Source organism: Trichosurus vulpecula, chromosome 1, assembly GCF_011100635.1.
Source record: "Trichosurus vulpecula isolate mTriVul1 chromosome 1, mTriVul1.pri, whole genome shotgun sequence".
NCBI lineage: Eukaryota > Metazoa > Chordata > Mammalia > Diprotodontia > Phalangeridae > Trichosurus > Trichosurus vulpecula.
Window position 1 is genome coordinate 419354307 of NC_050573.1, and position 11098 is coordinate 419365404.

Consider the following 11098-nt stretch of genomic DNA (forward strand, 5'->3'; position numbering starts at 1 on the left):
ATCTCACATAGGATCTGCCACTCAGGTTACCCTGCCAAATGTTGACTGTATACTTGGTGTTCATCCGTCCTTCACATGGGAGGTGCTGCCATGTTCAAACAGAGCCCGAACCATTGTTTCTTACAAATTTTGCAACAGTCTCATTGTCATCTTGTAGTCCTTGTTCTTACTTCATTTATCCAATCTGTGGCTACATGTTGTTTCTGCCTTCATAGCTTTCATATATGTTCCCCTCTCTTGAGTCAATGGGTGTCTCGGGAATGTTGGAAAACCATCACTGTGAATCACTTGTTAGGGTTTTTTATTTGTTGTTGTGTATTCTTTTTTAAACCAAACATGATTTCATCATTGTGTGTACAGTAAACTTAGATTTTTCTCAACCAGATGGGAGAAAACCATATTTATCCATACAGCTTTTGATGAATCTTTCCACAGTAGGTCTGACACTAAATAACTTAAAAGAATATGAGCTGAGCTAGCCTCGTAGACTATAGTCTCAATTTAATACAGCTTCTTTTTTGTAACTTGATTTAGATTCACCTTAATTTTTATGATGAATATAAGCTAATTTTATGTCAGTAAAAGTGACAAATGCCTTGTTGAGCTAGTAAATTTATTTTGTATTATTATTACCATAATTTGACATATTCTTTCATTGCCAGTTTTTGTTTTTACAAAGTTTTACTCATTTAATAATTAACTTTTGAAATAGTATTTGGTAAATGTGCTAATCAACATGTTTATTTGTGATTGAAATAATTAGAAGCAGCTAGCTAGTATATTTTTAACTAATCCTAAAAGAACATCAGAGTAAAAATGATTATGGGGTAGGGAGGAAGTTTTGGAGATTAAATAATTACTGTTTTCCTTTCTAGATTGGCTGGAGAATTTTTAAAAACTGACTATTTGTTTGTTGCTGTTGGACAAGTGGGTGGAGCTTGTAGTGATGTTCAACAGACTGTTTTGCAAGTTGGCCAGTACTCAAAAAGAGAAAAACTTGTTGAAATTCTACGAAACATAGGTATTGTTGCTATACTTAACTCTTTGTAATGAATTTAGTTTTTAAAAATTTACTGACTTCAAGAACATGTTATGTAATTTTAAGAATAATGTATTTGGATTTTGATTCCCAAATAATATTTCTCTAAGGATATTTTAAAGATAAATGCAGATAATTTCTGCTTTCATTTTTCAGATTGCTTAGAAATCTTTGGATAAGTGTGGTAATTCAGACTTATGATACAGAACTTGTTTGTGCTATCATGAGCAGTTGCATGTTCCTTTAATACCATTTCTTCCAGTTTGACTTTTGATCTGTGAGCCATTCTCCCCTGAGGAATAATATTCCTGAAAATGGACTTTCTAAACTATGTCTTGGTATTGAACTATATCCTGTTCATTAAAAGCTACTATCTTGCTTATGCTTTTGAATCTAATCCTTTTTTTGCCAGATGAAGGCCCTTGCTACTTTATCTCTTTTCTAGCCCTTTTATTCTCTCTTTCTCCTACCTTTTTTCCCTTTAAAGTATGTATAGGTTTTCTTTGTGTTCAGGAGTGGACTTATTCGCCTCTACTATTCAGGTTAATCTGCCAGATTTTTTACTGCACACTCAGTGTTCATCTCTCCTTCACCTTGTACCATTCTATCTGTCCTCACCACTTTTTGAACTCCTTTTTTTTCCTTCAAAAATTCATTTTAGTTTACAACATTCAGTTCCACAAGCTTTTGAGTTTTAAGTTTTCTCCACCTCCCCAAGATGGCATGCAATCTGATAAAGGCCCTATATATATATATTTTTATTAAACATATTTTCACATTATTCATGCAATGAAATGAACCATGAGAAAGAAGAAACAAAACAGAGCAAATAGTATGCTTTGATCTGCATTCAGACTCTGTAATTCTTTCTGTGGATGTGGATAGCATTTTCCATCATGAGTCTTTTGGGGTTTTAGGACCTTGCATTGCTGAGAAGAGCCAACTCTGTTAAAGTCAGTCACTGCACAATGTGGCTATTACTGTGTACAATGTTCTCCTGGTTCTGCTCATTTCACTCAGTATCAGTTCATATAAGTCTTTCCAGGTTTTTTGAATACCTCCTGCTCATCATTTCTTATAGCACAATAGTATTCCATCACAATCATATATCACAACTTGATCAGCCATTCCCCAATTGATGGGTATCCCCTCAGTTTCCAGTTCTTTGCCACCACAAAAAGACTTGCTATAATTATTTTTGTACATGTGGGCCCTTTTCCCATTTTTATGATCTCTTTGGGATACAGCCCTAGAAGTGGTGTTGCTGGGTCAAAGGGTATGCACATTTTTATAGCCCTTTGGGCATAGTTCCAAATTGCTCTCCAGAATGGTTGGATCAGTTCACAACTCCACCAACAATGAATTAGTGTTCCAATTTTCCCACATCTTCTCTAGTGTTTATAATTTTCCTGTCTTGTCATATTAGCCAAACTGATAGGTGTGGTCTGCTACCTAAGAGTTGTTTTGATTTGCATTTCTCTAATCAATAGTTATTTAGAGCATTTTTAAATTATTTTTTTTCTCTGCAAACTACCTGTTTATATCCTTTGACCATTTATCAATTGGGGAATGACCTATATTCTCATAAATTTGACTCCATTCTCTACATATTTTAGAAAGGAGGCCTTTATCAGAGACACTGGTTATAAAAATTCTTTCCCAGATTTCTGTTTTCCCTCCTAATCTTGGTTGCACTGGCTTTGTTTGTTACTAGATTCTTTTCCAAATTATTTACAAATTTCTTAACTTACAAATTTGTCAATTACTTGGTGTGATCTTAGGTGCTTTATCATGTGCCAAGAACTGTGTTAGACTCAGAATATACAGGCAAAAACCACGTTAGTTATTACCCTCAGTGAGCTTACCTTCTAACAAGAAAAATAACTCTTCTCTCCTAAGTTACTAATGATCCCTTAAATGACCCAATCTAATGGCCTTTCTCAGTCTTTGTCTTTGTTTGACCTATCATGTTGCTTTGCAGGTGAGGAAAGAACAATGGTGTTTGTTGAAACTAAGAAAAAAGCTGATTTTATTGCAACCTTTCTTTGTCAAGAAAAAATATCAACAACAAGTATTCATGGGTAAGTGGAAGCTTTTGTACTTGTGACGGTAAGTAATTGTAATTGAGCAACGTGGCATTAAGAAGTATGCCATTGTTTATGATGCTTAACTGAAATTAGGATTCAGAATGGATGCGATATGTTTACTGTACTAGTTCTTACTCTTTGAATCATAACAGCTAGTTTTTGTCAGGTTTGTGTTGAGGAAGATATTTTTTTGAGAGGTAAACTAGAATCACTATCCTAATGTCTTTGATGAAGAGTAGTTTCTCCATTGAATATAAGCTTTTGATCCTGTGGTATTTTATTTCACTACCTTTTCTACTGCTAAATTTAACTCTTCTGATAATAAGAAGACTTGAAAATGTTTTTACAGTTAACTAGTAAACTAATCCACCTTTTATCATTCAGTCAAGAATTCATTAAATGACTACTTTGTTCCCAGGTGCTGCTGACATAAATACAAAGAATTGTACGATCTGTACTCAAGCTTGTGTCAGTGCAGCAGACCATTAATTGTTCATACTTAAAATTAGATTCATGAGGCAGTGTTGGTACAGTGTAAGAAATACCAATTCTTGAGTTAGAGAAACTAGGATCAAATCCAATCTCTAATGTTTTCTACCTGTATACCCTTAGGTAAAGTATTTTAACTTCCCTAGACTTCACTTAGTTCCCTCATTTTTCACTGTATGGCCTCTAAAGTCCCTTTAACTCTGTATCTGTAGTCCAAAATTCAGAACTGTTCCCTAAGAAATAGATTACCCAATAAAGTGTAACAGCTTATGTCACTAGTTATAATTTATGTTACGTATTAGTCATCTCATTTGTAGCAAGCTCGTCTTTGGGGTCAGATTACTTAGGTGCAAGAGCTTTTTATTGGAGTTGGGGGGACGTCTTTTGAAAAAGCTGTCCTAATATATGCTCTATCTTTTTTTTTTTTTAAGTGATCGGGAACAGAGGGAGAGAGAGCAAGCTCTTGGGGATTTTCGATGTGGAAAATGTCCAGTCCTTGTTGCTACTTCAGTAGCTGCCAGAGGGCTAGATATTGAAAATGTTCAACATGTTATTAATTTTGACCTTCCTTCTACCATCGATGAATATGTTCACCGAATTGGACGTACTGGTCGCTGTGGGAACACTGGCAAAGCTATTTCTTTCTTTGATCCAGAACCAGATAGCCATTTAGCACAACCTTTAGTAAAAGTACTGTCAGATGTAAGTTTTGTCCTAAACATTTAAGGAATTTTCCACATCTAATAATGTTAAGTTTAAGTTTTGAGTATGTATGAAGCAAAACCAGGAAATGTAATCTATTCTGATTACTTCAATATTATGATTTGGACATGGGGTAGTAATTGCTGGTTTTAAGATGTGTGTTTCTGTTTAGGCTCAACAGGATGTCCCTGCATGGTTAGAAGAAATTGCTTTCAGTACATATGTCCCTGGCTTCAGTGGTGGTACTTCAAGGGGAAATGTGTTTGCCTCAGTTGATACTCGGAAGGTTAGTTGGAGAAAAAATTGTATTTCAGAAATATTTTCGGTTAATTTAGTTAAAATTGTGGGTTTTGATATTGATAAACTCTGGTTATAATAATGACATCAATATTGTCTTACAGTACTTTAAAACACACATATCTTCTTAAATTCTTCCTACTCATGAAATCACAGAATTTGAGATTTTGAAAGAGATCTCTGAGGTCATTGGGTCTATTTGAAAAAAGAATCCTCTTTACAATGTAGAGAAGTTGTTACCTAATCTCTCCCTTCAAGACTGAGTTAAGAGGTAACTTGTTCTTTTCCAAGTTAGTACATTTTACATTTGGATAGATCTCATCATTAGGAAGTTTTCCTGGCAAGCCAAAATTTTCTCTCTCTAAATTTTACACACTGTTCTTGGTTCTGCCATTGGGCAGGAAAAAAGAACAAATTTAGTCTCTTCTCTAAATGACAATTTTTCAGATACTTAAAGACTATCTTGTCCATCCTTTTCTTCTCCAGACTAAATATTTCCATTCCCTTCCAACTAATAGTTACATGGCATGGAATCAAGGTGTATTACCACCCATAGTTCCTTTCTGGACAGTATCCATCTTATTTAACAATGTCCTCCTTAAACCATGGTACCCAGGACAGAACACAATGTTTTGGTTGTGTTCTGACCACGGCAGAGCATAGTGAGACTTTATCTCCTTATTCTTCAAAGCTGTACTGCTTTTAATGCAGCCCATGATCACATTAGCTTTTATGATTGCCATTAAAATACTGTTGACTAATGTTGAGTTTCTGCAATCTGCTAAAACCCCTAGATCTTTTTTTAGGAAAACTGCTCTCTAACCATGTCACAGAATTTGAATTGTAAAGAACCTCAACAGCCATCTAGTCCAACACATACAAAGAAATCCCCATTAAAACATACCTGAGAAATGATCTTCCAACCTGTGCTTTAAGATCTCCAAAGAAGGGGAACCTACCACCTCTTGAGACAAGCCATTCTATTTTGGGGGAGCTCTAATTTGTTAGAAAGTATTTTCTGATGTCAGAACCTAAATTTGCTTCTTCAGTTTCTACCCATTGCTCTTTGGGCCAAACAAAATAGGTCTAAACTCTTTTCTGTGTGACAGCCCTTCATGTTTCATTTCATCAATATAGTTGTCAGGTTCTCCTTGATTCTTATGATCTACAAGCTAATATGCCTCATTTTCTTCAACCTTAACCTTCTTCTTCCAACTTTTAACCTTCATTACACCCCAGCCTTATACACCATGAATTAAAGGCTCTCCACCATTCCACTGGACACTTTTAGCCATGGTGCCTAGAATTGAGTATAATATTTCAAGTTAGTTCTGACAAGGAGAGACAGAGTACAGTAGGATTATGACCTTTATTTCTGGAAGGTATGCTCCTCCTAAAAGCACCCCAAAACTCCTTAGCCTTTCGGTCTCCTGACACATACTGAGCTTTCAGTTCACTGAAACCCCCAAGTCGTTTTCAAAACAATTGCCTTATCTAGTCCCTCCATTTTTTGGTGTAACCAAGTGCAAGACTCTGTATTTATGCCCATTATTAGACTTATCTCGGTGCTCTAGCCTGTCGAGATCCTTTTGGATCCTGAGTTTGTCATCCAATGTGTTAGCTGTATCCTTCCCAGTTTTGTGTCAGTTGGAAATTTGATGAGCATAGTGTTCTATCCCCTTCATTCAGGTAGTTGACAAAAAACATTAAATAGGATAGAGCCAAGTACATGTTTCTGGGATACTACGCTTACAGAAGCCCTGCCACATTGACCTTGACCGTTAACAACTACCTGAGTTCAGTCATCCAGTGAATTCTGAATCTACCTGATTTTTTTATCCTTAAATTCACATTTCTTTCCTTTCCACAATAGTAGTATGGTAAATTTTATCAAAAGCCTATTCAAAATCTAGAAATTAACTCTGTTCACAGCATTCATTCATCTATTATTAGTTTGGTAATCCTGTTACATCAAAGTAAATGAAGTTAATTTGGCATGACATGTTCTCGATGTCACCATGCTGGCTTTCTGTAATCTCTGGTTCCCTTTTTAGATACTCACCAATGATCTCTTTTATGAGCCTTTGTAGAATTTTCCCAGGAATCCAAGTTAAGCCCACTGGGTCTACAGTTTGTAGTTTGTTGTCTTTCCTTTTTGAGTTCAAGACAGCATATGCCTTTCTCAATTTCTGAAATACCTTGCCGCGCTGCCTTTGATCTTTCAGGCCTCATTGATAGTGTCTTAGCAATCACATCTATCAGCTTTTTTCAGGACTTGATGTACTTTATCTGGCCCAAATGATTTGAATTCATCAGAGATAGCTAGGTGTTCTCATATCTCCATACCTATCTTGGATGTCAACTCCCTTTAAAGACCAAACAAACAAGGATTAGGCAGCTGTATCTTTTCTCTGTTGTCACTTATCTTTGTTCTCTACACTCCAAGAAGAGGTCCTTTTCCTTCTTTGGTCGTCGTTTTTCTCTCAATATAACTTGAAAATTTTTTTTGTTGTTATTTTTCTCCTTTACCTTCCTTTGGGAACTTCAGCTAATTCTGACCTTTAGCATCCTTAACACTGCTATGACAGGACTGTGAATACTCCTAAGTTCATCTTCTGTTAACTCTATGTACTTTCATCTTGTATACATTTCTTTTTAAAAATCTAAATTGGGTGGTGAGTCTCCTGGGCGCATCCACATGGATCTCTTTGGACAAACACCATTTTTTACATAGTCATTGCAAGTTTTCACCTTTGTGTCTTCAGAATTTTGTTCTTGAGCATCTCCTCTCCCAGGATGACTTTTGAATTCAATTCAGGAAACATTTATTAAATGCCTACTATGTGCAAGGCATTGTGTCCCCAGGCACTGGGGATATAAATAAGAGAAGACAGTTCCTGCTTTCAAGGAGCTTATAATCTAATGGAGGAAGACAAAAGGAAGCTGGAAAGCAAGAGGGGTGTACCTTGGGGTACCTAGTATGGGGGCACCTTGTTCTATGGAGTTCAAACCAAGCACAAATGCAGATGGAAAATGGAGAGTGAGTTGGAAAGTTTGGGTCTTCTATAAAGGAAAGCTTTGGGAGGACTTTTAGTGCTCTGTTATCCCTCCAGTCAGACTTCCCTGAAGCATTTTACTACGTGAGATTTTTACTACGTTTATTTCTATTATTACCTAGATTTATTTATATATTAGTACATATTTACCCATACTTCCTGTAACTTCACTGAAATTTGCTTTCTCCAGAGTTTAGGGATATATGTCAGACTATGCTCAGAATTCCTTTTCTCTGTCCTAAGATATGGTCATTCTTCCCACCCCTATACCACATATTTCCACCAAAGCAACCAGTTTCTTTTTATGAGAATCATATATAGAAATTGAATTTCCCTTTTGTGCTTTCTTTGCCTTTTGAAGAATGAAATTATACTACAGGCAAGTCAAGAAATTATTAGCTACAATATTTATGATTGAGTTACACAGGGAATTTAAATTTTTAGGAGTTTGTGCTTTTTTGTTTTTACAATGCTAATTTGCCAACCTGCTAGATGTCAGGAAAAAGGAATATGTAATTTAGTAACATTGATAGTGTTAAGACCTCTTTCAACTCTGAAATCCTGTGATAGGGAAGGCTATTTGTTTTTTGACAATAGTTTTAGAATATTTACTTTGTGTTGAGAAGCACTTGGCATGCTAATTACAAGGATTGTTACCTGTTCATTTAAGAAGATACTCGAGGGCCAAAATGTTTAGAATTTTTAAAAATTAAGGTTTTTAATTGTTATTTCATCTTCTAATTTAGATTGAACCTGTATCCAATTAGAATTAGTAGGGTGCTATTTTGAAAGTGAGGTTGAACTAATGTGACAGTTATACAAGTGTCTTTTTCAATTTTGTAGAGTTACCAAGGCAAGAGCAGCATGAACATTGTAGGGTTTTCTTCTGCACAAGCTCCAAATCCAGTAGATGATGAGTCATGGGATTAAAGCCAAAATTATTCAAGTTCCAGATACAGTTTTGATGCAGTGAAGATGATTTTGAGTTTTAAAGGAAGTATGACACTCTGTTGGTAACTCCCTGTCTATCCTGTAATCTTCCCCCTCTCCTTTTAAAAAATAAAATTCTTTCCTGGCTGGTTATGTGAAATGCTAAATGTTGAAATGTTGCAGTTACGAATACAAATGGTGTTTACTGGAAAGATTTAAGCATTCTAAATGTCATGTTTACCTCTATTTTATTATTTAGAAGTTTGACATGTTTCATATCTATATTAAGTTTTAAAAATATTAGTAGTGCTTTTTGAGCCTATAAAATAAGCAAGAAGATGTGAAACATTTTTATTTAAAAATTATTGGGTCCTTTTTATTTTTTCTTAAAAGAAACCTTTAAAGCAATAGTGTCACCATGTGATTATAAAATAATTTACATAAAACAAATAGTGTAAGATTCAGTGATTTTGATTTAGATGATTAAATATATGGTGAAGTTTGTTAAATACTTGAAATGTGATCTCTGTACCCAATGACATGACAAATGCTATTACTTTTTGTAGTCTCTAAACTTTCCTTGTAAACATACTAAATAAAAGTCCAAACATAGGTTCTTCGATGACTGTTTTATTGCTTAAACTTGAGATATTAGTTATAAGAAATGTTGAAGGAGAAAGGAACTTGGATCATATTGACCCTGATTACTACTTCCATCTTCATATTATACTTGATTCCAAAAGAAGAGGGCTTAAAAGGAAGGTGATCATAAAAGGAAAAAGGGGGTCATTAATGACCGTTTGGGAATTGTCTCTCTTTTGGCCTGACTTTGCCTCTTAAGCTCCAGATTATTACCATTACCTCTCCCAAAAGGTAGAGATATCTGGTAGAGATCAGATAACAGAGGTCAGAATTTTATTGTATCAACTATGTTAGAAAATTCTTAGTGTTCTAATGAATGTAATCATCATTTTTGCCAAAAAGATAGGTGTAATTTGGTGCTGGCATACTGAAAATGACTTTTTATGATGTTTTAATAATTCCTATTACATAGGCTTTACTTAAAATCTCAAAGAACATGAGATATTGTTAAATAGTATCCTTGGAGATTTTATACAAATGTTATGCTATGATGCCTCCTAATGGAGGGCAGGTCTCAAAGGTTGTGCCAACAGAGCAGAAGCTCTGTCAGCTCCCATGAAGCTGAAAAGCCTTTAAAAATGAACTAGGTGATAGTTCTTTCTAATCTCTGAGAATGTCTAGCTAAGCAGAAAGACATTATCAAAATTTTGTTAAATATATAATGAATTCTGTAGGGGCACATAACAGTTTATATTATACAATATAAACAACAATTATAATCAGGTAATGGGACACCTCATGATCTGGGTGGATATAGACAAGCATTTTGTAGTCCTTAACTCAGGGTACTAAGACTAAGTATTTCAAGAAAGACCAGTATATTCAAATTTTGAGTGGGGTTGTGGTGGAAAATATTCTTTTAGCCAGTCATCCTAAGACCATGGTGACTTGAGAAGACCGAAAGCCGATCATTCCCAAAGGTGCATCTCCTAAGTTATTAAAAGCTCAGAAATTGAGCCATTAATGTGTGCTGCCTGCTTTCCACATGCATGGGAGCTCATCAGTGTGGAGATGTGAAGATTTCTCTTAGGCTCTTGATAAGAGGCTGTCCTGTTGAGTACAACTTCCCCCGTCAACATGGGGCTGGCTGTTAATGCTGTATCTAAGTAAATCCATGGGACACCTAAGTTAATGCATGAGTTGTATTCACTCATTTTTTGTATGATATTACCACATAACCATCTGTTTAGAGAGCATCTGCTACTTAATGCTAGGGAATGAACACGAGAGAAATATTATCCCTCGATATCTGAAAATTAACTTTTTGAACAGTCTTTGACAACTTAAATAAATGAACCAAAACTATACTAATAATCTCATTATAAATGAAATTTGGAGGCACATTACTCAATTTTGGAGTTCTGGGGCAAAGCCAACCTGGTTGAAGTTTGAGGGAGGAGTACCTCAAATATGACTTGCCTCTCTATAACTGGTCAGATCTCTCTCCAACCACTGCTTGGATCATCAAGCAGGACCAGGGGCTTGTAATCTGCCCTTCTACTTCTTGCTCAGGGATTGATGTTATTAACAAACCAGTTACATCATGGATGATATGAAAATCTACCACCCTTTAACTTCCCTTAGAATCCTCTTGACAGTCATAGGCTGTTTAGACTGAAGTTCCCTTCCCTGTCCACTATTCCCTGTTCTCTCTTATCCATGCATATTAGCCCCACCCATCCTGTCCTGTCTCCATCAAGCTTTCTGCCACCTTTCGTGCCCTGTAGAACCTTTGCTCTGTTGTTAAATTATCTTCCCCACTTAGCTTGTGTTCTCCCCTAAGAGATTTCCTCTGTATATTTTGTGTTTTCTCCTAAGTGTTTGTTTAATTGAAATGAATGGTTTGTAGGTTGCTT

The 11098-nt window shown here is 35.5% G+C and overlaps 1 protein-coding gene across 6 annotated transcripts in view; it reads left to right on the forward strand.

Moving 5' to 3' along the window:
* DDX4 (DEAD-box helicase 4) overlaps positions 1-9212 on the forward strand; it is a 57974-nt gene extending 48762 nt beyond the window's left edge. For all 6 annotated transcript variants that reach the window (XM_036768323.1, XM_036768332.1, XM_036768326.1 and 3 more), the window contains 5 exons: positions 876-1021; positions 3021-3120; positions 4047-4317; positions 4490-4603; positions 8514-9212. In XM_036768323.1, the coding sequence (XP_036624218.1) occupies positions 876-1021; positions 3021-3120; positions 4047-4317; positions 4490-4603; positions 8514-8600 (718 nt within the window). In that variant the 3' untranslated portion in view covers positions 8601-9212. The remainder of the gene's footprint in view (positions 1-875; positions 1022-3020; positions 3121-4046; positions 4318-4489; positions 4604-8513) is intronic.
* The last annotated feature ends 1886 nt before the right edge of the window (positions 9213-11098 follow it).